The sequence below is a fragment of the Carcharhinus amblyrhynchos genome, chromosome 1 (assembly GCF_965287045.1).
Source record: "Carcharhinus amblyrhynchos chromosome 1, sCarAmb.v2.hapA, whole genome shotgun sequence".
Classification (NCBI taxonomy): domain Eukaryota; kingdom Metazoa; phylum Chordata; class Chondrichthyes; order Carcharhiniformes; family Carcharhinidae; genus Carcharhinus; species Carcharhinus amblyrhynchos.
Window position 1 is genome coordinate 110,289,250 of NC_137324.1, and position 26,631 is coordinate 110,315,880.

The 26,631-nt window shown below is 42.0% G+C and overlaps 1 protein-coding gene across 4 annotated transcripts in view; it reads right to left on the reverse strand.

Moving 5' to 3' along the window:
* The window catches only part of arhgap24 (Rho GTPase activating protein 24), a 619,498-nt gene that overhangs the window by 59,794 nt on the left and 533,073 nt on the right, over positions 1-26,631 (reverse strand). For all 4 annotated transcript variants that reach the window (XM_080191101.1, XM_080191092.1, XM_080191083.1 and 1 more), the window contains one exon: positions 14,290-14,412. In XM_080191101.1, coding sequence (XP_080047227.1) covers positions 14,290-14,412 — 123 coding nt within the window. The remainder of the gene's footprint in view (positions 1-14,289; positions 14,413-26,631) is intronic.

Genomic DNA, 26,631 nt, shown 5'->3' on the forward strand with positions numbered 1-26,631 from the left:
ATCCTTACACCTAACCTGTTGTCAGCTAATCAGCTTCACAGGGTTCCCAAGCAATTATAGCTAAGTATTTAGGGGAAGCATTCAATTGTTAATGTTGAGTTTGGGTAAGTATTTTATTTATTGGCCAGTATTTTTATTGGTTTATTTGTTTAGTAATTAAGGTATAGTTTTAGTGGTTGGAGTTGCATTTTCATGTCAGCTAGTTAAATAGTCTTAAAGCTGCCTAAGGAATATGAAATCGTTGATAACTAACAAAACAGAACAGTGTGGCTCACATTTTGTGTATCATGTGTCATGGATGGAATGTATGTTGTACTACATGCAATCATTATGATTTATATGGAAGGAGATGTGACTTTTTGAAACTCGGACCGTGTACATCAATTAAATAATTCAGCACCAAGCTTTTTTAAGTTTAAAATAAAAAGGTTATTTATTCTTATACACCCTGAATTAATGCAACATCGCACACTTGGTCTCATGCACACACAGGCAAAGATTGGATATATTTAAAGATGTGCCTTTTTATAGATTACAGTAAACTCAGTCTCTGATTTATGATTTCTGGTTTCCAATGTGGCAGGCCTGTGGTTTCTTGAATGGATGTGAAAGGGTTCACAGCAGGTGTGAGACTTCTTGTAGTCAAATATCTAAGAGGTTGATATCCAGGCAAACTTTGAAATTGGAACAGGTTAAGTACTTTGGCTGCTTGATGACTTGCAGCTAGTTTTAGAGTCTGGTTCTGCTAAAGCCCACATAGTCTAGTTTGGATAGGGAAGGTGATCATGATAGAATGGAAAGTTGATAATGGGCATTAAATTTTGATCTTCTCTTTTGTCTAGTATGAAACATGGAGACAAACAGTCTGGAAGCTCAATATTCTTTAGGTGTTGGCTCATCCATAAACAAAATACTGCTGCAAAGGGAGAGACAAGAAATAGTGTGGTTCTTTTAGGGGATTTGATAGTTAGGAGGAATAGACAGTTGTTTTTGCAGCAACAGACATGAGATGGAAATAGTATGCTGCTTTCTCTATACTTGAAAAGCAAATCACTGATACAAATACAGTGAATGCTAGAATCTGAAATAAAAACTGAAAATGTGGGAAAAGTTCAGCTGATCTGGCAGTGTAAATAGAGAAAGAAGAACAAGCTAACATTTCAGGCCAATGATCTTTTGTCAGTTCTATCAGGTTGCACCAGAATGGGTCCTGGGACCAACAAGATCCGGTTTAAGTTAATTCAACAGGGATTGGATACTAGGATGGAAAGGTAGCAAGGAGAAACAAGCTGCACAGAAAGTGAGGAGAGACATCGCAACAAGACGAAGAGTAGAATAGACAGAGCAGGAGACAGATGGAAGAAAGAAGCAAAGCCTATTCTCATGGTGTGAGAATGGAGGTATGTGCATCTGAGATAACTTGCAAGATTGACAAGTTCCAGGGGCATGTTCCCAAACACATTGATGAAACAATGCCTGTAATAAAAACCTGGCTTGAATATGGGCAGGAATGGGAATTGAGCAATCCTAACTGCCACATATCAGGAGGGATTGAAGAGAGCTATCCAAGAGCAAGTAATTGGATCCTGTCTTCACATTTCTCAATCTTGCACTTCCTCTTCAGTTGCTTACAGGAGCCTCCCATTTTCAATTCCAATGAACAATATAAATAAGGAAAAGAATTGTGTAATTGTGTCACACACTGTTTTATAACACGGAACATACTGTGTACCTGGAAGTGTAGCAGAATTCAATTCCATAGGAAGATTCAAAAGGTATTTGGACATGTATTTGAAGAACACTAATTTGCAGGGTTGTTGGACTAAATTGGTCTGTACAGGTATGCTTGGGCGAACAGTTTCCTTCCAAGCTATAATAATCTATAATTCTAACCATTCACGTGGGTAAGAGATGGAGAGACATTTCTGAATATCTCACAGTGGTTTGACCACATTCTCTCATCACAAGTATTTGCCTATCACCTGTACACATTGTCCTTGAATTGATGTTTTTATCTGTTCCAAGTCTTGGAAGACTTCAGAAACTCATTCTTGTAAGGTGAAGCCAGTTGTTTTTATTCAGAAGCCCACTGATGAATCACTGAATGGGGGAGTAGGACAATCCACCCACTGGCCAAAAGTAAGAAGTTGAATAGGAATCTTGCTCCAGATCATCACTTGATGGTCTGCCAGAAAAGCCTTGGTGGTTTACTGCAACATTAGTGCCAACCAACCAACCCAAGAAATTAATTGGCCTGTTCGAGTGTGTAATTGCTTAAAGGAATTATTTATCAGCCCTGTAACCAAGAGCAAAACAGTATTTATTAGATCTCTTACTTGAAATACTTCTTTGTGAAGCAGTTACTTGCCTAAATCTCCAAAGCCCAAGTACCATCTACAAGGCAAAAGTCAGCAATGTGATGGGATACTCTCCACTTGCCTGGATGAGTGCAGCTCCAACGACACTCAAGAAGCTGCTGCCCAGAACAGCCTCATGATTGGCACCCCAGCACCTTAAACAATCACTTCCTCCAGCACTGACACACAATGGCAGAAGTGTGAACCATCTACAAGAGGCACTGCAGCGGTGATTGGGTGAGAATTTTGGTTCCCTTTTAAAGTGGTTAGTGGGTACACTTGTGCTTTCATTCCGGGGGGGAGGGGGAGCAGGAGGGTAGGCAAGTATCCCTGGTTAGGACATTTGACCAGCCTCTCAACTTGGCAAGCATGTGAGATGCACCTATCATTATAATGAGATGAGCTTCCTTTTACCCTGCAATTTTTGGTAGTCTAAAGATCGTAAGGATGCAGTTTCTGGCACTTGCACCAGGATCAAAAGGTAAGTTAGCTCCTATCTATTTGCAACCAAACAATAAAGAAAAGGATAGTCATCAACCATTCTATAAGAATAATGTTCTTTAATGAATATTGAATTCTGTTTATTATAGAATTCCTACAGTGCAGAAGGAGGCCATTCAGCCCATCAAGTCTGCACCAACTCTCCAACAGAGCATCTTCCTAGGCCCTATCCCCATACTTGCCTCTCTAATCCTCCTAACCTACACATCTTGGTACATTAATGGGCAATTTAGCAATCCACCTAACCTGCTAATCTCTGGATTGTGAGAGGAAACCAGAGCACCTGGAGAAAACCCACATTGATATGGGAAGAACGTATAAACTCCACACAGACAATGACTTAATGCTGGAGTCAAACCTAGGTCCCTGGTGCTGTGAGGCAGCATTGCTAACCACTGTGCTGCCCTGGTGGGAACATTGCCAAAAATGGAAACATTACTAATAAGAAAAATGTGGACTGATCAGGTCTGAGCTATCAAATGCCTGATGCCTTACACTCTGTTGGCATTAGTGTCCTATTACTATTCATTTATGGGCCACAACTGTACAATGTGTACAAAACCTAATATACAGCGGAAATTAATATTCAGTGACCACTGACATAATTACCCAGAAGGGATTTGTTCAGCATAGATTAGAAGGTAATAAAGACTGCAGTAACCGGAAAGGGGCCAGTCTGCAAAGCTGATGCCTAAAGGCTACAAAAAACAAATACTTTAAATTATGCAGTCAATGCCACTCTATAGTATCGCAGCATGTTACAGTGCAATAAAAGGAGTGTTGATGGAACTTCTCAAAATATCTCCCACGATCTTCAGCGGGTCTTTGTTCATTGCTGAATGACCCACTTACATTCTGCTCTGAATGCTTTTCAGTGAATAATGAAAATATACAAATTGAATGTAAATTTTTAAAATAAATTTTCTCCTTTGACTCAATTAAATTGAAATCCATCTTCATTTTCTTTTCGCATTTGTGCTGTTTCTGCAGCCCCATGTGTGCCACTTTCCATCTGTTGTTTGGTGGAGATATATCGTCACCTTTGTCCGTGTGTTCACAATGGATGCTATCTTATTTAAAACGCTTTTGTTAGACTTTCCATTTGAGAAAATAGTAGAACTAGGAAGATCATCCAGTATTTATATTGCAAGTAGAGTACAAGTAGAATGAAACATTATGAGTACAATTAGAATGAAATATTATGATGTGATTTACATCTTTGATAGCATAGTTGTTATCAAATGAAAATAGACCTGCCAAACACTTCCACTGTATCCTTTATACAACTTTCTTCCTTTTCTCAAGACAGTAGCTTCAGGAAATTAACTTTGATGATATTGTTTCAGGAATAAATGTTGATGAGGAGGGCACCAGAGCAACAGTCCTTTTCAAATATTGCCATGGAATCTTTACGCCATCAGCGAGACAACCTGGCTCTCAACTTAACATGTTTGAAAGCGTCTCCAGCATTGCAGCATTCCATCAGCTCTATATTAACTTGTTAGGCAAAAGTAGGTACTCGGGTCTCTGGAATGGAGCTTGTACCCAACAATATTGAGAGTGAGCTAATACCTAAGCTGTAACTATACATTTCCCTGAAGAATTCAACCAGGTTGGTAAGACAGCACCTTTCCCAGTATTCCTTCAAAAGGTAGGAAGAGAAATCAACACAAGCTCCTGATGATGATCCAACTGAACATTAAGATGCCAAAAGACAATTCCAGACCAAGCTAGAGTTCCAGGCTAGCCACACTAACACCTGCTGACTATGGCAATGTCTGCTAGACAAACAGGCTACAAGATGAAGGCATGTAAAATCGCCAGCTCCAACACATCCCTCTCTGATGAGCTTGATGCATTCTATGCCCGTTTGGAGCAAGAGATCAGTGAGAGCATGCCTCCCACTGTGGAAGCCCTGGATGAACCTATATCTGGGGTCATCATTGCAGATGTCAGGGCAGCTTTCTTGAAGGACAACTGGCCTGGATGGGGTACCCGGATGTGCACTCAGATTCTGCACGGATCAACTGATGGAAGTATTCACAGACACCTTCAACCTCTCTTTATTACAATCTGAGGTTCTTACCTGCATCATCCCGGTACCTAAGAAAACCTAGGAAAAATAAAGCAACGTGCCTTAATGACTATCAGCTGGTGGCTCTGATATGCAAACTTATGAAGTGCTTCAAATGTCAGTCATGGCACAAATCAATTCCAGCCTCCCAGACTGCCTGGATCCACTACAATTTGCCTACCACCACAACAGGTCCAATGCAGTTGCCATTTTCCTAGCCTTGCACTCAAACCTGGAACACCTAGATAACAAGGACATCTATGTTAGACTCCTATTTATTGACTACAGCTCAGCCTTCAACGCTATTATTCTCATGGAACTCATCTCCAAACTTCGTAGGCTGGGCCTCGGCATCTCCCTCTGTGACTGGATCCTGAACTTCCTAATTCACAGACCACACTCAGTAAGGACAGGCAACAACACCTCCTCCATGATCATCCATAAGAACATAAGAAATAGGAGCAGGAGTAGGCCATCTATCCCCTCGAGCCTGCCCCGCCATTCAATAAGATCATGGCTGATCTGAAGTGGATCAGTTCCACTTTCCCACTTTCTCCCTATAACCCTTAATTCCCTTGCCTATCAGAAATCTATCTACCCGTGACTTAAATATATTCAGCGAGGTAGCCTTCACCACTTCAATGGGCAGAGAATTCCAGAGATTCACTATCCTTTGAGTGAAGAAGTTCCTCCCCAACACTGATCTAAACTGCACCCCCCTCCCCCTTTGCTTTGAGGCTGTGCCCTCTAGTTCTGCTATCCTTTCTAAGCGGGAAGAATCTCTCTACCTCTACCCTATCTAGCCCCTTCATTATCTTATATGTCTCTATAAGATCCCCCCTCAGCCTTCTAAACTCTAACGAGTACGGAACCAGTCTATTCAATCTCTCCTCATAGGCTAATCCTCTCATCTCCGGTATCAGCCTGGTGAACCTTCTCTGTACTCCCTTCAAGGCCAATATATCCTTTCGCAAATGCGGTGACCAAAACTGCACACAGTACTCCAGTTGCGGCCTCACCAGTGTCCTGTACAGTTGTAACAAAACCTCCCTGCTTTTATATTCTATCCCCCTCGCGATAAAGGCCAACATTCCATTTGCCTTCTTGATCACCTGCTGCACCTGCAGACTGGGTTTTTGCGATTCGTGCACAAGGACCCCCAGGTCCCTCTGCACCGTAGCATGCTGCAGCTTTTCGCCCTTTAAATAATAATCCCTCCTACTATTATTTCTACCAAAGTGAATAACCTCACATTTGCTAAAGTTATACTCCATCTGCCAGGTCCTCGCCCACTCACTCAGCCTATCCAGAGCTCTCTGCAGACTTTCCGCGCCTTCCACGTGGTTTGCTTTTCCACTCACCTTCGTGTCATCAGCAAATTTTGTTACCCTACACTCAGCCCCCTCGTCCAGATCGTCTATGTAAATGGTAAACAGTTGAGGCCCCAGCACCGATCCCTGTGGCACTCCACTAGTCACCAACTGCCAACCAGAATAGCACACATTGATTCCAACTCTCTGCTTCCTGTTAGACAACCAATCCTCAATGCCGGTGCCCCACAAGGCTGTGCTCTCAGTGCCCTACTATACTCCTTATATACCAATGACTGTGCGGCCTAATTCCCCTCCAATTCAATTTTCAGGTTTGCTAATAACACCATCGTAATGGGTCGGATCTCAAACAATGATGTGACAAGAGTATAGAAGTGAGATAGAGAATCCGATGAACTGGTGCAGCAACAATAATCTCTCCCTCAATGTCAACTAAATGAAGGAGATTGTCATCAATTTCAGGAAGCATAAAGGAGAACATGCCCCTGTTTACATCAATGGGGATGAAGTAGAAAGGGTCGAGAGCTTCAAGTTTTTAGGTATCCAGATCACAAACAACCTGTCCTGGTCCCCCCGTGCCGACACTATAGTTAAGAAAGCCCACTAACATCTCTACTTTCTCAGAAGACCAAGCAAATTTGGCGTGTCAGTTACGACTCTCACCAACTTTTACAGATGCACATAGAAAGCATTCTTTCTGGTTGTATCAAAGCCTGGTATGGCTCCTGCTCTGCTCAAGAGTGCAAGGAACTACAAAAGGTCGTGAATGTAGCCCAATTCACCATGCAAACCAGCCTCCCATCCATTGACTCTGTCTATACTTCCCAATGCCTCAGCAAAGCAGGCAGCATAATTAAGGGCCCCACGCACCCTGGACATTCTCTCTTCCACCTTCTTCCTTCGGGAAAAAGATACAAAAGTCTGAGGTCATGTACCAACTGACTCGAGAACAGCTTCTTCCCTGCTGCTGTCAGACTTTTGAATGGACTTACCTTAAGCTGATCTTTCTCTACACCTTAGCTATGACTGTGACATTACATTCTGCACTCTCTCGTTTCCTTCTCAATGAATGGTATGCTTTGTCTGTATAGCGCGCAAGAAGCAATATTTTTCATTGTATGTTAATACATGTGACAATAATAAATCAAATCAAATCAAAATCAAAAGATGTGAGAGGCAGTTAAGGACTAGATTGGGTTCAGTTGTGATGGTCTCTTCAATTGAGTTGTCTACCAGCACTTAATGTATAAGCTTGTACAGGCAGTCCTTAGTTTTCATCAACCAATTGTGCTGTAAATTAGAAGTTCAAATGTTCTAAGTTGAAACCAATTTTCCCAAAGGAATAATATTATAAATGGGGGTTTGGTTCCTGAACCAAGGCACGATACCCTATTTTCACTGAATAATGTACTTGTCAATGACTGAATTAACTCATTCAATTGGCTGTTCCCTTTCCGTCACTGTGGTTATGGCATCATGAACAGAGGCATAGAATCACCCCTTATTTGTTGTTTTGCAAATTTCCTTCACTCTCTGAAATCCCTCAAATGAACTATGTATTTAATCAGTGAAAGGTGAGGTTTGTGGTTAAATGATTGGTGCACATATTTTTCTCACTTCCTACATATTAATCAGGGAGATTGGATCGCCCAACCATTAGATAACCCAAAGGCTCGAGCTGAAAGTAAACTCAAACTTACAAAAAATAGATCCGACCCAGTAGTTTCTGCTGAATCAGTTAGTTTTAAACTGGGGTTTTTGTCATGTTAACGTTTGTGAGATCTTGCTTCGGTAAAATTGTCTTATTTTCTATGGTATAATAATGCCTCCGCTTCCAAAGGCATTTCTATACTGTGTCTGAGAAGCACTTTATCCTTCCTGAAGGTTTGAACAGTAGAATATTAATGGATGATGCAGATAGTAAAGGCCAAGTGTACATGAGCGTGGCATCATAAAGTCAAAACTGGCTTTGTAAAGTTGAAGCACGGTGTTAATTTATAAATGTTGCAAATGCCATTCATCATAACTTGAATGACTTCTTGTATATGAAGAATGGGCATTGGTGTCTGTCTTGCCTCGATGATGGTACTGCCACCTTGATGGAAAGGGAACAGCCACCTGAATGGGGTCAGTTAATTCAAGCTACACACTGCTTAATGCAGGGTTTCTTTGGGACTTGTGATAACATTTTGGAGTTGTGAGCTCCGATGCAGCAATGGTGACCATGGAACTTGGACTGAGCGCTAACAACTGTGAGGGTCTTTTAGATTCTCACTGTATTTTTTTAATGGTGGGTGTGGCCTAATGGACAGATCTCTTGAGGCCTGATTCCTGTTGCAAAAAATGACTGTGAAAAGGTGGGTGATCTTTTTGCACATAAATCCCTGCAGCTTAAACACCTCCCACCTCACTCAACTGCATTCTTTCCCCCGTTCCATCTTCCCCACTACATCCAGCTGAAACACATCCCACTCCACACTCAGCACATGGCTACCACCTTCCCACCCCACCCCAGCTCAGCTGTTAAAGACCACCCATCCCGTCTCATCTTAAGGCCAACCACACCCCCAACACTCAAAATTTTCATTCGATTGGCGGGGGGGTGGGCGAAGTTGGAGCTACACAAATTCTGCAGCATTAAAATTGGGAAGCACATGTTCAATGCCAACCGAACACATTAAAAGTAAGATCTGCTGAAAAATAGATATTTAAATCCTATCATGTCAAACCCAGACACTAAGTATTTTTAAACCGAAATGAGTGATTGCAATCCTAATGGATGACATTTGCAGGGTCTATGCATATGTTAATGCATTACTTCTGCCATCTCGTGAAGAAAGCGACCCATATATGTAATCACTTCGAATGCACTGATTGCCCTTTTGCCACCTTTACACCAATTTTTGGTTTTGCATGTGGGAGAAATTATCTGAAAACACATCAAAATAAGTGGCAACTCAGGTCAGCATTGCACGTACTGCAAAGATCTTACTTGGTTAAATCAAACACAATGATTCATGTCTGGACTCTCGTGTCTACCTTTGTTAAAATCTTTCCATTCCAGAATTTTGAAAGGCTAATTGGTTATCTTTCACAGAAAAGTTCTATCTTCACAGAATGCACAACTAGAAGAAGTAATTTTCATTTGACCAATTTAATGAACAGCTTTCTGCCCTTTTTATGTCAAAAGCAAAGAGATTGATGGAAACCAATAGACTCACAATTTGCACGTGACCTAGAAATGAGATTGATAAATCCATTATGACCATGGTTACAGTGCCAAAAAAACAATGCTCATGTTTTTCATCTCAGTATCATTCGTGGAAAATTTATGACATCCTAGACAGGGATGGTATTCTGCACCAAAAGCAATCACATTTTGAAGCTTAGCTCATGAGGGCAAAGTAATTCTTAAATTCCTTTGGGAATCTGAGCATTGAACACAGGAGGAATACAGCCATGAACCTTTAGCTCAATCAATGGTTCACACTAATCAATCTGTCCCATATTGTCTGTCCAGGACAGTAGTGGTAGGAGAGATCACCACATTTTCCTTGTGGAGACCAAGTCTTGTCTTCACTGAGGACATACTCCATTTGGCTGTGAGGCATTATACCACCATGCTGACTCGAATGCAGGAAAAAATTGACTGCTCAAAGTTTACATCATGAGGTGCTATAGGCCATCAGCAGCAACAGAATTATCTAGCACCACAATCTGTAACATCACTGCTTGGCATGTCACTCACTCTCACATTACCTTCAAGTCATACACTATCTTAACTTTGAAATACTTTCTGTTACTTCATTGTCAATGAGTCAAAATCCTGGAACATTTTACCTAACTGCACTGTGGAAGTACTTTCATACATGGATTGCAGCAGTGGAAGAAAGTGGCTCACCACCACCTTATCAAGGGCAATTAAATGCTGACCTTGCTAGTGAAATGCATATTCCAATAAATGAATAAAAACTAGAGCTAGGGATGAGAGGATCTACAGTGGTTGCATTTGTTTCACATTGGATTTTATTATTGTCAGTGACCAGGAGCGTTTTGTCAAACACTGTTTCGGGGTTGCTCCGAGCAGGCCAATACTGCAGTTTTCCAGTTTCTTCCCAGCACATTGGTAAGAGCCTTGCTGCAATAACTTGAAGGGGGTGGAGCAGCCTGAGTGGGTGTGGGGAGAGGGTGAACAATATCAACCCGTGTGCTTTTAGTAATCGTGGTAAGAATACTGAAGGTGAGTCACTGTCTAGATCGTTTCTTAATTTTCTTAGCTCTCAGGTTACTTTCCACTGATGATACTTCATTTGCAGTGAGACACAGCTGCCCTAGAACATTCCAATGTGAAAAGACAACTTTAGAATTAAAAAGACAGATGCTGCAGGGAGACATCATCTTCTCTACAAAACAAAAGTTAGTAATTGTTGCAATGTACAGGCACTTGTATATTTAAATTTAGTGGGTGAAACTGTGGGAAGTGAGAAAAACACAGGTTTTCTACCTAGATGACAGAAAAGAAATCTGTAACTCCCAATCAATATAGGATCAGGCCATTTGGCCCTATGAGCTTGTTCTGCCATGCAACAAAATCATGGCTGATTTGCAATCTAACTCCATATACATACCCTTTCCCATATTCTTTAATACATTGGCTTACCAAAATTCTATCAATCTCTAATTTAGAATTAATAATTTATCCATCACCAATTTGTGTTTGTGGAAGAGCATTCAACCCAGATAGTGTGAGGATAAAACAGATAATACTATAGATTGTAGCGTATAAATCAACCCAGTGTGCAAATCAAACCCAGTTTTTTGCTGTCAGAATGCATGTTTAGGCCAATACCTGGCAGATAAGTCAACCCCCTATTTTTCAGCAAATAATTTCATGTTTAGAGCTATACTTATGTGATGAGTTGGCCTCAATTTTTCAACTTGTGTTTAGGATCAAACTTGTGTTACCATTTCGTGCTAAAATCAAGCAGGCAATAAAGGTGCCAAAAGGTCTTATGAGGAAAGGCTGAGGGACTTGAGGTTATTTTCATTGGAGAGAACAAGGTTATGAGGTGACCTGATTGAAGATGATCAAAGGATTGGATAGGGTGGACAGTGAAAGCCTTTTACCTCGGATGGTGATGGCTAACACAAGGGGACATAGCATTAAATTAAGGGGTGGTAATTATAGGACGGATGTCAGAGGTAGGTTCTTTACTCAGAGGGTAGTAAGGTTGTGGAATGCCCTGCCTGCAGCAGTTGTGGACTCGCCAACTTTAAGGGCGTTCAAATGGTCTGTGGATAGGCATGTGTTTAACATTGGAATAGTTTAGGTTAGAGGGTCATTGGATTGGTTCCACTGGTCGGCGCAACATCAAGGGCCAAAGGGCCTGTACTGCGCTGTAATGTTCTATGTTCTAAAAAGATTCATAGGAGTCTTTCTGCACCAACACTAGTATTTAAACTTTTAAAAGTTTATTTATTAGTGCTGCAAGTAGGCTTACATTAACACTGCATTGAAGTTACTGTGAAAATCCCCTAGGTGCCACACTCCAGTGCCTGTTTGGATACACTGAGGAAGAATTTAGCATGGCCAATACATCTAACCAGCGTGTCTTTCGGACTGTGGGTGGAAACCGGAGCACCTGGAGGAAACCCACGCAGACACAGAAAACATGCAAACTCCATACAGACAGTGAATGACCCAAGCTGGGGATCGAGCCCGAGTCACTGGCACTGTGAGGCAGCAATGCTAACCACTGATTCACAGTTTATACTTGATGTATAAGTTGACCCCCATTTTGGAAGGAATTTTTGAGGATTTTAAGGTCAACTTATACTCTGCATTCTATGGTATTTTTGGGTTGTAAATATTCCCCAGTCTACCCTTGATCTTAAGCACAATCTACACTCTACGCTCGTTTTGACTGTGTTTCAGTTGGCTTGTACTGGCAGTAATAGGAGCAATATTCATGTAACCAAGGATGTCAGAAGTGTCTAGTTATAAGTTACAAGATCCTAAGATGAGTTATAATATCATCATAAATTATGAAAAAGAAACTCAGTGGAACGGTTTAAAAAATTAGTCTGGACTTCTGTTTCCACGCATGGTTGTTTCACTCATATTAACACTGAAGCCTCACAGTAACTTATCCCTTGGGGGTACAGTGATTGCTTTCTCAGCACATCGTGCAGTTACAGTTTATTTTGCTACTGTCACAAACAGGCTTACATTAACACTGCAGTGAAGTTAATGTGAAAAACCCCTAGTCGCCATACTCCGTCGCTTGTTCATGTCCACTGAGGGAGAATTTAGCATGGCCAATGCACCTACCAAGCATGTCTTTCAGACTGTAGGAAGAAACCAGAGCACCCGGAGGAAATCCACTCAGACACATGGAGAATGTGCGGACTCTGCACAGATAGTTACCCAAGCTGGGAATCGAGCCTGGGTCCTTGGCGCTGTGAGGCAGCAGTACTAATCACTGTGCCACCGTGCCACCCACTTTTCCACTTTCAACTAGTTGGACGGTAATGCTCTCGCTTGTTTCCATTCTTATGTTTCTAACCACAGTCAGAATTTCACTATGCAATGGCTTCTCTTCTGCATCCTGCACCATTACCTTTGGTGTCTCCGATGGATCAATCCTTGGTCCCCTCCTATTTCTCAACTACATGCTGCTCCTGACAACATCATCCAAAGGCACAGCTTTAGTTTTCATATGATGCTGTTGACACTCAGCTCTACCTCACCAACACCTCTCTTGACTCCTCCACCTTTGTTCAATTATTAGACGATTCATCTGACTTAATGAGCAGAATTCTACCCCTTCGCTATTGGCACCATCTCTCTCCTTGGCAACAGTCTGAGATTGAAACAGACATTCCTCAACCTTGGTGTCATTTTTTGCCCCAAGGTGACCTCCTCAGCACATGTTCATCCCCTCAGAAATATTGTTTATTTTCATCCTCGTAACATTGCTCAAATTCACCTCTGCTTCTGAAAGTTTCATTAGTGTCTTTGTTTCTTCTAGACTTGACTATTCTAACACTATGGCTGGTCTCCTAAATTCTACCTTACATAACGTGAGGTTATTCAGATTTCTGGTACTCCATGCTGTAACTTGCAGCAAGTCTGGTTCCCCTATCACCGCTGTCCTCGCTGGCCCACAAAGGCTCCCAGTGAAGCAATGTCTGGTTTTTAACATTTCCTCTAGATTTTCAAATCCCTCCATACCTGATGTTTCACTCTCTCTGTAATCTCCTCCATCCCCCCAGCTCCTGAGATATCAGCTCCTCTAATTCTGGCCTTTTGAGCATTCCTGGTTTTAATCACCCCACCACTGATTGTTGTACCTTCAGTTGCCCAGGCCCCAAGCTCTGGCATGCCCTGTCTACACCTCTCCACTTCTGTTTCTCTTTCCTTCTTTAAGACACCCTTTACTTTGACCAAGCTCCGCTCTCTATGGAGGCTCCACTTCCACTCTCTACACAAACGTAGCGGCACCCAGCCCTATGAAGGAAGCTAAGGGTATCTACACATATTTGCCATAAATATATACTCCTAACTACTGGCACATTAACTGCAGAACAAAGTAGGAATACTGTACTAAGATAAACTCTTAATACTGTGGAAACTGGAATATGAAACTAAAACAGAAAAATGCTGGAAAATCTCAGCAGATCTGACGAAGGCTCACCTAGACTTGAAACTTTGGCTCTACTGCTCTGATGAAGCATCATCTAGACTCAAAATGTTGGCTCTACTCTCTCTCCATAGATGCTATCAGGAATGCTGTACTGTAACACTAATGTGTATCACCATGCCAGTGTGATTTGGAATAACACAACTCTAGTGATGAACTATTACATGTCATGTGGTTTAGTGAATGGAATCTTCCGGATCCAATGGCTTGGAATAGGAATTCCACTTCCCGTTTAACATGAAGCACTAGGAAAACTGATCAATTGAGATTATAACAATTTGCCCTAAAATACTTAGTCAAGCAGCTGAAAATACAAAGCTTACCTCCACCAAAAGGAGCCCATATCACTCGGCGAATAGTCTTCACCCAATCTTCCATATCATTCTGTGCACTGGCCATGAGGAGATATGTTTCATGATTGGCAGTCATCCGATCGCGATCTCCACCTAGAAGGCACAATACAGCGATGATATTCCACAGCAAACCATCCGAATGACCTTTCTAGTAATTCTTGATCCTAGTTTTGTTTTCTTATTTCTTTAAGATTTCTCTCTGCCGTACGTTAACACCTGGCCAGCAGGGTGAATTAACCTTTTACCTGAAACCTGTCACTACTTCTGGTATACAGCCTGTTAATCAGCTCACAGGAGAAACCGGGATTGCGACTGCAGCTAAGATCCAAAATACATCGAGAACAGCTGGCAGAAGCACTTTTGCCACTGGCTGCTCCCTGACTAAGATGCTGTGTCACCATGACATCCTGTCAATAGTGGTGAACCACATCAATATGTCTAAGTCTGAGTTAAAAGTTAGGACGGCACACTTTGACCACAATTTCCTTTCCTCCTCTTTTCAAAATATTGTTATTCACTGGGGTATTCCACCCAAAGCCCTCCAATCCCATAACCAATGACTATTCTTCTATTGTGAGCCTGGTTGGTGAACTATTTGACAAGACGTCATGGTGACATAGCATGTTGGTCGGGGAGGTAGTTAGGAACAGAGATGCTTCACCAGCATCAATATATTCTCGATCTTAGCTGCAGTCGAAGTCCTGATTTTCCTGATGAACTAATTAACTGTTCATCTACGTGGGGGCAGCACAGAGTACAATACTATCCTGCTCACATTGAAAGTTCACACATTTGCCCTGTCCAGCAGCGCTCACTGAGGAGCGACCAGAAACAGTTGGTTGAATTGTTCCTCTTCATAATAATGGAGAATCGACAGCAGCAGTGTCTCTCCCAATTACAGACCTAACTGAGGAAGATGCATGATGTGGGTGGGGCCTGTGCTTAGGTTAGCTGCAAATTTGACATTAACATACTAAGTATTCAGTATCTTTACCCCTACCTTTCTTTGCAGTTTCAATTTGATGTTGCAGTTTGCATTCTCACCGAGCCCACATCCCCCTTTGCTTTGCTTCCCAAATTTCATTGTCCTGTTGGTCCACAAAATCCTGGAAACAGTTTATTTACAGAGTATTTGCTTTTAATATTGAAAATCAACAATTGGGCTTCTTGTCTAACAGAAACCCTAGCCCACAGTCTGATTTAGAAAAAGAGGACAAACGCATCCAAAATAAGCTCAAGTATTGTATTGAGAAAAACATTTCTTACAATTTAACTATGATGAAATGTCCCATGCAACTTGCTTTTATTCTGAGCAATACTTTCACCCAAACATCAATGGATTTGATAGGTCTGCTCACTCCCATTATAAGCTTGCAGCATCCACACAAGCTAAGTTCCTGTTCAGACTGAAGAGCAATCAGAGGCAGGGGCACTGTCCCAATGGAATATATTAATAAGGGATTTTCCAGCAGCCACTTGACAGGAGCAAATGACACCCAATTTCTTCATCTACAAAAATTACCTTCAGGACTAAATGGAAAATGTATCTTAATATAGTTGAACTCACTTCTACACTCAGATAACACAAGTGTAAAAGATTGGACAAATTATATGCATGTGCTTATCAGTCACAGGATATAGCAACTTGCTATATAGTCTGATATAGCAACTTGCACTGAACACAGCACGGTTGTTAAATATGGCAATCTCAGCAGATGGCCAAATGTCACTGTTTACTTCTTACTTTTTTCCTCTTGTGCATTTTGGCTCATCTCTTGTCAAAGCCCACTTGGGATTTGTGAGTACACTCACTTGACAGTTGCTATAAAGGTACTGTATCTAACCATTCTTGGCAGCAATGAAACAAGTATCATATTTCAGCTGGTGACAGCCAATCATCAGTTCCAATGCACTGTGTATATGTTTCCATATACAAGTGGTTTGTGTGTGTGTATATTTTTGAGGAGATGTGGGGTGCGTTTGTGTGGGTGGGTGTATGTGCGTGCACGCAGTGAGTGTGTATCTATGTGTAGTTTGTGTAACAGAAACATACGGCTTTTTACATTAACAATAACAATACCAGTCCAGACACTGTTGTGAAAGCAGAAGAATGCAGCAAACACTCAGGCTTGTTTGGACAGGTGATTAGCTTATCTGATAACTTCTTCCTACACTTGTCCAAAACAATACCTTGAAATTTCCCAAGCAAGGAAGATTTCCTAATGCAGGTAAACAAGATAGTTAATATCCTTGCTGCTAAACATTCATGTGGATCATCCTCCACATTGAGCCCCAAAAAACAGGAGATAAGTCACTGGTGAAATCCTAACCAAACCCGCAGACAGTAAATGCAGATCACTGGTAATCGGAAAAACTGACTGTCAGCTTTTGGATCTGATGTGAGTTCTCATGTTCTATGCTATGGAACATAGAACAGTACAGCACAGTATAGGCCCTTCAGCCCTCAATGTTGTGCTGAGCTTTGTCCAAAACCAAGGGCAAGCTATCCTACGCCCTATCATTTTGGTGTGCTCCATGTACCTATCCAATAACTGCTTGAAAGTTCCTAAAGTGTCCGACGCCATTATCACAGCAGGCAGTTCATTCCACACCCAGCCACTCTCTGAGTAAAGAGCCTACCTTGGACATCCCGTCTATATCTCCCACCATGACCCTTAAAGTTATGCCCCCTAGTAACAGCTGCACCCACCCGAGGAAATAGTCTCTGAACATCCATACTATCTATCCCCCTCATCATCTTATAAATTTCTATTAAGTTTCCTCTCATCCTCCTCCACTCTAAAGAGAAAAGCCCCAGCTCCCTTAACCTTTCCTCATAAGACCTATCCTCCGAACCAGTCAGCATCCTGGTTAATCTCCTTTGCACTCTCTCCAATGCTTCAATATCCTTCTTACAGTGAGGTAACCAGAACTGCACACAATATTCCAAATGTGGTCTCACCAAGGTTCTGTACAGTTTCAGCATAGCCCCATGGCTCTTAAACTCAAACTCTCTGTTAATAAATGCTAACACACAATAGGTCTTCTTCATGGCTCTATCCACTTGAGTGGCAACCTTCAGAGATCTGTGGATATGAACCCCAAGATCTCTCTGCTCCTCCACATTCCTCAGAACCCTGCTGTTGATTCTATAAATGCACATTCAGATTTGTCCTACCAAAATGAATCACCTTGCACTTATCAGGTTTAAATTCCATCTGCCCCTTTTCAGCCCAGCTCTGGTGTTTCACTTATGATCTGAACCCTTGAACAGTGCAGTACTGATCACATTTGATTTTTTAAATTAGAAGATAAAGACAACCATAGCCATAATTTTGCAAGAATGGAAATGTCAATGCCAATGTTCTGGATTCTTGGGGCTAGAATATCTCCCCAGAAGCAACAAATAGGAGTCAGGACCAATCCCATATCACATTCCCAGTTCCAACTCCAGTCAGCTGTGAAGCAAGGTTTTGTGGTACCAGGCAGGTTCTTCATTGTCCTGGAGGTGGAGCTGCTGTCCACTTTGGCAGGACCAACCCAGAAATGGAGATGGGCCAATTCCAGAGCAGGTCCAATGAAAGGCCCACTCTGCTTGCTATCTAATCAGAAAATTGAGAAGTAATTTTGACACATTAGCCTGTCTACCTCCATGGTTACCCAGATCACCTTGTGCAGCAGTTCCCTGTCCCTCTTTAACAGCACTGTGGGTGTACTTGCACGTCAATGACTGCAGTGTTACAAAGACAGCTCACCATCTCCTTTTCACCGGCAATTAGGGATGGACAACACTGCTGGCCTAACCAGTTACGCTCACATCCCATGAATGAATTTTTAAAAATCATTCTGCTCCTTCTCTTCCTCTGAGGGCATAAGACCTTCCTCTCTCTCCACCTTATCAAGGATAACTCCCCTTTGTTGGGTCGTATTATGAAGCATGCCACAATTATACAAAAAACCATGGCAGGTGAGTATTGCAGGGTCACCTGACATTCCAGACAACAAAAGCATATTTTGAGCAGGTCAATGCAGTTCCTGTCACCATATTGCTGCCATTATAACATCCTTTGTGCTCTGCCCCGGTATACCCAGGAATGAGAAGCCATCCCCTTGGCAATCCATTCTCCCTCGATAGCATCCTGCAACTTTTCAATGCATGCATTAAGACTTTTCAGCTATCAAATAATTCAAATATCTGTTCAAAGATTTTCCTTCCCAACTGATTTGACTCCATTATTCTTCATGCTTCCATTCACTGGGCATGACTGCTCTGATTCCTGCCCACCTAACACAAAATTGTGTCTGAAGTTGTGCCTTTCAATGTGACTTCAACAAGATTGATTGCTGCCTCAATAAGTACACGCTTGGTTTACAACCCATGCCCTTTCGTGAACTGTGCAAAGTGACGGAGGATGGAAACAGGAAGACAATTGCCCATTGCTCCACTTGGTGGCCATGTTGTTTTCATCACACCTCTGTGTCATGTTGATTCGGGATGGGAAACATCCCACCTTGGAGAGATCCAAGCTGGCTGGCCTCTTGAAGGTCAAGAAGTGTTTTTTCATTTGATGCATAACTCATACTATCTTATTCTTTTTTTCAGTGAAATTTCACAAATGCCGTAAAAAATGAAATAACCCCATCTATCCCACAGAATAAAAATTCTCACTGTACAAACTAAACAATGTCCGCTCACCTCAATTTAATTGAATGCTGCCTCAGAACTTTCCCTTCTAGTCCCTGCCTTGAATGAACTGACATTGAATAGTAGGTTTAAACTTTTAAGTATTGTGTGAAAAATGTAAATAAATAGAAATTGTAGTTTGTATTTGGTTTGATTAGTAACAGAATTGCTACAGCAGCAAGGATCACATCTATCAAAATGCATATTGACTCATTGGGCTGATAGCACGTAGCTCAGGAAGCAAAGGGCACTAAGTCATGAGGAGAGAGTTACAAAATTAAACCTGTTTATTTACAGGAAAGAAAACAGAGAGAGGAACAAACATGATCTAGTCTTAAATTCCAAGAGACATTGCTAATGTGAGTGTCGACAAGATATTTCATGTAGACTGCGAACAACAACAGAGAGGAATGGGATGGGCTGGGGTGGAGCTGAAAAATGGTTATCCTACATTAGGACAAACCAATTAAAACTAAATGTCATTTTTTATGGTGCATTTTCAGGTTAATAATGGCACAGGAGGATCCCAAGAGGCCCAAGAATGGTCTGAAATCAGGCTTCATCTTTCTGGTACCTACTGCACCTCAGAGACAGATTGTCCATGTCAAGCAGTTCAATTTCTAGGCAAGATTTCAAGTACACCCTATTGTTGGGATACGGGTCTTCGGCAAACCCTAGGTGGAATTGAAAGTAGACAAATCCTTGATTTGCTGGAATTCTGGTCCAAATTTTCTGTTCTGCAATTTACTGATTTGGAGAGCCTCCTAGATGGTCCTGTGCCCCATGATTCAGGGCGTATGGAATTTTCATACGACCCCTGAAATCCCAGGCTTTCTGTAGCCTGAGTGGAACTCCTGCTAGCTGAAAGTTAGAAGAGATCAATCATCAAGAACTGAAGAAATAACATTTAATTCAGATTTCCAGCATCCATTGTATTTTGGTTCTGTTTCTTTGAGCCATCCACTGTGCCACTGGAGCGATATGACATGGTTCCAATATTTCCTCTGGATATTCTAGACAAAAATGCTATTAGTCACTGGCAGGCAAGAGCAGCCTGCCCAGGTGTACAGATTGCCCCATCCCCTGAAATTGAGACTGGGTCTCCAGTCCGAGGGTAAGGCAGGGCCTCCAATCCATTGCAAGTGGAGCAGACCCTCACAACTTTGGGCCTGATGTGCCATAACTTACTTCAGGAAGACATCAATAAACTTATGAAATGGACAAACATGTAGCAGCCAAGTGGAGAGGCTACATAACCTAAATGATATGATCCTGAGCAGGGTGCAAGGGCAGAGGTGATGCTTATTCGCCAATCCTTGAAAGTAGCAGCAAAAATTGAGAAGGTATGGGATACTTGGCATTGTAAATATGGCACAGAATATCAAAAGGAAATCATGCTAAAGCTTTACAAATCACTGTCTTAGGTATCAGCTGGAGTATTGTATACATTTCAGAGGATTGTCAAAGGCCTGGACAGAGTAAAGGAGAAGTTTAGCAAGATGTTACATATGGGAGGGACTTCACTTCCATGGAAAAATTAGAGAGCCTGAGAATTGTTCTCTTGAGAACAGAGATGGTTAAGGGAAGGGCCAAGCAAGAGATTCAGAATAATAGAGGGATGTGGGAGGGAGTTTGATAGAGCAAGTAGGGACAAACTGTTTCTTCTGCCAAATGGATCAGTAACCAAAGGCTGTGTAATTAAGATAAATGATAATATATTCACATAGAGGGTTATTAAAGTTCTGCCTGAAAGGGGGATGGAACCAAATTCTAAAGGAGTTTTCAAAAGGAAACTGGACATGGGACTTAAGAGGGCTAACTGCAGGATTATGGGCTATCTCTTACAAAGAGCTGGCACAGGCATTGACAGGTCAAATGGCCTCCATCTACACTGTAAAATTCAATGATTTTAACGCTTTACAGATGTCGAGTGACCTGGAAGTATGTTTACAGCAATCAGTTTTTAGGAGTAAATTATTCATGCTCTGTGGAAGGGCTGAGTTTGATGACTGATTTTTACTCTCTTTTTGTTTTCCTATGTATTGATAGAATTTTACAGGGGGATATTTTTAGAAGACCCATAGTCTCATGACCCTCCTGAATAAATCTGCTGAGTACATCAAGAGGGAAAAGATTTAATGTCTGTATCTACAAATTGTTACTGGAGTTACATCTCATATTGCAGCTTCCTGTTTGACAAACAGCATTATATATCAATCTTATTGGCCTTACTATCTTTCTTGCTACATAATATATGTTTCATTTTGAAGAATTTTTTTTTACAAAATCTTATTTTGCTTTTTACATAATCATGACACCATTGTTTTAGAATGCATTCAAAGAATGTAACTTCTTAGAATCAAGTTCAAAGCATTTAGAAATGATTAATGAATCGCCCGAACAAACCAAGAGATAGTTCTTTCAGTTGAACTTTGAAGAATCTAATTAGCATGTCTTGAATTTGATTTAAGATTCAGATTAATGAGGTGTGCCTGAGGTGCACTGGCCACTGCAAGCATCAGCTCCAGTCCCTAGAGAGACATTTCACCAGCAGAAAGCAGCAGACAATTATGAAGGCCCTGCTATGCCACCAATTTTACTTAGAGCTCTCAAAATCCTGCCTCTACAGTGAATTGAATTCTGGAGGCTTTTTCTAACCCTCCACTGCCTCTTACAGTCAAGTGCCACCTCTGTGATCATGGTAATGAAGATCAACTTTCAAGTGCCTCACTTCAGTGGCCATACATTACATGCAGAAGCCCAGGCAATCAAGGAGCAGGTTTCCATGGGGAAATCCCTGTCAAAATTCATTCCGAGTCTTAGAACGCTATTCAACTGCTGTGGGTATCACAGTTATGCCTAATCTTTTTCATACATGTTCTAAATGATCAGGAGCAGGAATGAGAGAGCAGGTCTAGAGATTTTACATTCCCTGATACTCCTGTGCTAGACAGCACAGTATTTGATTGATAGTTACTCTATTGATATTTGAATATTGCATTGTGGGGCTCATATATGTCCCTGGTCATACAGGAAATGTAGCAGAACGGATTTCTCAAGAACCTGAGGTCCCCTTGAGCACTGACCCAAAAGTGACATTAGAACAATAAGGGCTTGGGCGCATGTTCCTGTCACTCCTCCCCAGCAAAATTTCTTTTATGAGTAAATGAGGGATGAAAACATGGAACTTTCAGCCCACTTCCTATCCCTCCAGTACATTGAATTTGAGCCCCAAAAGAAAGATGTCTTTATGATTCATCTGCTCACATCTTAGCAGCTGAGCTGGTGGGGAACTATCACTGGAGGACCAATGGCTGGTCCAGCTCTGCATTTTAAACAGGGCAGGTGAAAGAATAAGCATGCAGCAACCGCTACAGTCACTCCATCAATGCAATGTGGCACATCCTTCTGAACCAAATGATTGTTTACTTTGGAACACTGCTCCCATTTCAACCTCTGCAGAGTTCATAATAAGCTGGCAGCAATATGTGTCTGTACAACTCGAGCAGTCTTAAAATCCAGCCATGGATTTTCCTTTGGAGGATCTGGATTTGAGAGCCTTCAAAACCCAAATCTAGCTTAATCCGGGCAGTATTTTGATGCAGTGCACCATTGCAGGGTTCACTCAGGGTTACACATGAGATACTCAACCTCGGCTCTGCTGACAGACAGCTTACTATCAGACTCAGTGCCCAACCCCACCACCCTTCCTTCTCTCCAGCCCCAAGGCACGCCTTCCAGGAGTTAAAGTTTAGCAGCTCATATTATTTTAACCATGAAATCTTTTGGCGAATGTACCCCATGCCCAGTTGTAAACGGAACCCTGCTTTTTGTTTAGACCTCGACCATCTCCCACTGGAATTATGGCAAGAGACTGGTAGAAACCTTTGACAAATCAGGGGCTGGCGAGCAGCTCTTGCACATTTGGAAATGAAATAAAGTTGGCACAACAGGCAGATTATTAAAATATCCTGGCACACAGACTCTGGCCGACAAATTGCAGATGAACCTGCGAGGAGTTTACTTCCAGAGAAACCCCCAATTAAAGACAGTTGGAGCTAAACCATCAAATGGAATTAAATACAATTATAGAATCAGGCACAACATCCACCTTCTGACAAAACTAAAACATAGGTGTTCGCAGAGTACCGCTGTTCCTTTACAAGTTAGCCTGCAATTACAACGTGGATTAAACTAGTTATCATTGGATTTTAATTGCAACATTCCCATCCATTGACCTATTGATGGTTAAATGCAAGCAAAGCAAATGGAGAGATACATCAATGGTTAGCACTTTAATCTCCAACTCAATAAACTGCAAACGGAAAAAGCAGGGGAGAAATAATTCTCACCGCACACAACTGCCTATCAGGCTTTTCAGAAATTGTGTGTTCTTCTCATCAATCTAAAACTTAGGAGGCATAGTTTCAAAACAATGGGTCTCCCATTTTAAGACAGCTGAGAAGAGACTTATTTTCTCAGTGAGCGGTTAGTGTTTGAAATTTTCTTCTTCAGAGGACGGTGGAGGCTGGATTGTTGAAGATATTCATGGCTCAGGCAGATTTTTGATTGACAAGGGAATCAAGAGAGAGGCAGGAAAGTGGAGTTAAGGCCACAATTAGATTGTTATTGAAGGATAGACCAAATGGCTCTTCCTGTTCCTACTTCTTATGTTCAGTGAAACCAACTGCATCAAGTTCCAGGAGAGGACAAAAATAGCAATATTTTCCCTGCCTCACAAATTTAAATCAATCTCAATTCCTGAAAACTTGTTTGATTGAATTTGCTGCATTATCCATCCTTTACAATATCCGTGATGTTCTGATCAACCCTGCAATTTCAGCACCAGATTCCATATAGTAGTTGATCAATCTGTGCATACTCTGCAGCTGTGTCTCAATGCCAACAGTCCACCATGATGTGGTCGTGAGGCTTCAAACCTTGCCCATTGGACTGTCTCCTAGATCTTTCTCCCTTGTAAACAGGGAGTTCTCAGGATGCCCAGATGGATAAACTGGTTAAAGCAATCAATTGCTATGACATCCTTTTGTGGTCCTGTCTGTAATTGGGTGAGATAAAGAGGGCAAATCCAGGCACTGAGGTCCTCCATTACATTTCTCACTGTGATCTCCACTCCCCCCCACACCCCCCCTGCCCCTGCACTGTCCAAATAGTAACCAGTGTTTGTCACCTCCTTCCTGAGTGAATGCCAGCTGAAGGAGGTGGTTCCCAGCTTTCTGTCTCATTTGCTGCTTCTCTAAATGGAGCCAGCTGATGAAAACTGATAGTAGCCCCAGGGCAGCGTTGAACATTGTAAACAGAGGAAGGAGACTGAGCAGAGACATCCTCTCACTTTAGTTTGACTCCCATACACTTATCTTGTTGACATTAATCACAGCCTACATCACAGATTGGGCACAGGAGTCTGCCCACATTGCTGTGAGCATCCTGCAAAAAAAAATTGACTCTATACTTGACATGCCTCTATAGTCAGAACTAAGCCCTGCATAGCTGTTGGTAGATCAATTTAAAATTCATTAATAGCTATTCAAAGAAAATCTCTGCCAAATCTAATTTGAGCAGGTAATGTCTGCAAGAAGTAATAGCTGTTTTTGTGCATCAGAATCTTCCATCAGCATCAAGCTTCAGCTATTATGGAAGGAGAGAGGAGTTTTTTTTTAAAATCACATCTTCTGCTACCTTGAGTCTTGCCCTCATCTGATCTGTCAAAATACATGCTGATTTAATTTTGTGGAGAAATGACCTTACTTGTTCTTGCATGAATAGCCTTGTAGTCTGATGCAGGATGGTCTGGCCTCGCCCTGTTGTGAAACATTGCCAGTTTGAATTGGAAATTAATGGTACTTTTGTCGTGCAATTCCATTGCATTTATGCTTGTGAGGATCGATCAGTTGTGACATTTAGTTTGGTACTGTAACTTTATGGCACACCACGTAACAATGTAATGCAGTTTCAAAAAACCCATTTTTGTTTCGTGTCCAAACTACCTATTTGCAGAAGGAATGTTTACTTCACCAGCACTGAGCCACAAGGAAAACCACCTTGTGGGAGAGAATTCCTGTGATCATTAAGTGTGGCAAAGCCTGAAATAAGTTAATGAAAACATCTTCTGCAATCAGAGCAATGTTGCAGGAATGTTAATAAAGACCATCAGTGCAAACATTCACTAAAGTATGAGTGCTGACAGGAAAGTGAGCAAATATTAGAGGATGAACAGCATGTGTCTTGTAGATGAAACTTTAATAATATAGAAACTGGACCATCCTAGAGGAGATTTGGTGATCAAGTGACGTCAGATCAAATTTCATCAGAGTTGACGGCCATGGCTGACGTAGCTGGAGAAAGTTCTTTCTCTGCTTCTTCAGTTTTTTTAACCTCCCTTGCCATCTCTTTGGAGGATGGTCCCTGCAATATTATCTCATTTCCCAGCAGCATCGCCCCACTTGGCAGCAGGAACCCTGCCAGGAGCCAAACCAACCCTGACTCTGGAAATTATATTGGGGTTATGCCGAATGTCGTGGAAGGCAGAAGTCCTATCCCACTCCCCCCACTTCTATTCAAAGAGGAGAACCCTGTCCATAAGTTAAGATATAGTCCTAGGTTGGATTCTTGGCTTGTGCTGAATTAGTCTGCTTCAATTAGGGTGCAGATAGATTTATCTAATTCCCTTTTAACCTGAGTAAGGTGGGGGAGGGGATGTAGGAAATGGGCTTAGTTTTCCCAATTGTAATCAGTCTGAGGGAAGTCATGTTGAAGATATAGATGTCAGATGACGATTGTGTTAGGCCTCTGCTCCCTTCCATAAACATTTAGACAATGTGTTGAAAGATGCCTGGAACCTGTGGCATTGTATCACAGCAAGGGACCATCTACATCAAGGTGGGAGGGGGAGAGGCTGGCAAAAAAATTGGGAGAAAAACCCAATTCAAAACATATTATCATCCATCATTTAGAACATAGAAAAACTACAGCACAAACAGGCCCTTCTGCCCACAAGTTGCGCTGATCATATCCCTCCCTACTAGGCCTACCTATAACCTTCAATCCTATTAAGTCCCATGTACTCATCCAGAAGTCTCTTAAAAGACCTCAGCGAGTTCGCCTCCGCCACCACCGACGGTAGCCGGTTCCACTCACCCACCACCCTCTGAGTGAAAAACTTACCCCTGACATCTCCTCTGTACTCCCCAGAACCTTAAACCTCTGTCCTCTTGTAGCGACCATTTCAGCCCTGGGAAATAGCCTCTGAGAATCCACCTGATCTATACCTCTCAACATCTTATGCACATCTATCAGGTCACCTCTCGTCTTTAGTCTCTCCAAGGAGAAAAGACCGAGCTCCCTCAACCTATCCTCATAAGGCATGCCACCCAATCCAGGCAACATCCTTGTAAATCTCCTCAGCACCCTTTCAATAGCTTCCACATCCCTCCTGTAACGAGGGGGATTGAATATAAAAGTAGGGAGGTCTTGCTGCAGCTGTATAGGGCATTGGTGAGGCCGCAGCTGGAGTACTGTGTGCAGTTTTGGGCGCCGCACCTGCGCAAGGATATTTTGGCCCTGGAGGGAGTGCAGAGGAGGTTTACTAGGCTGATACCGGAGTTGAG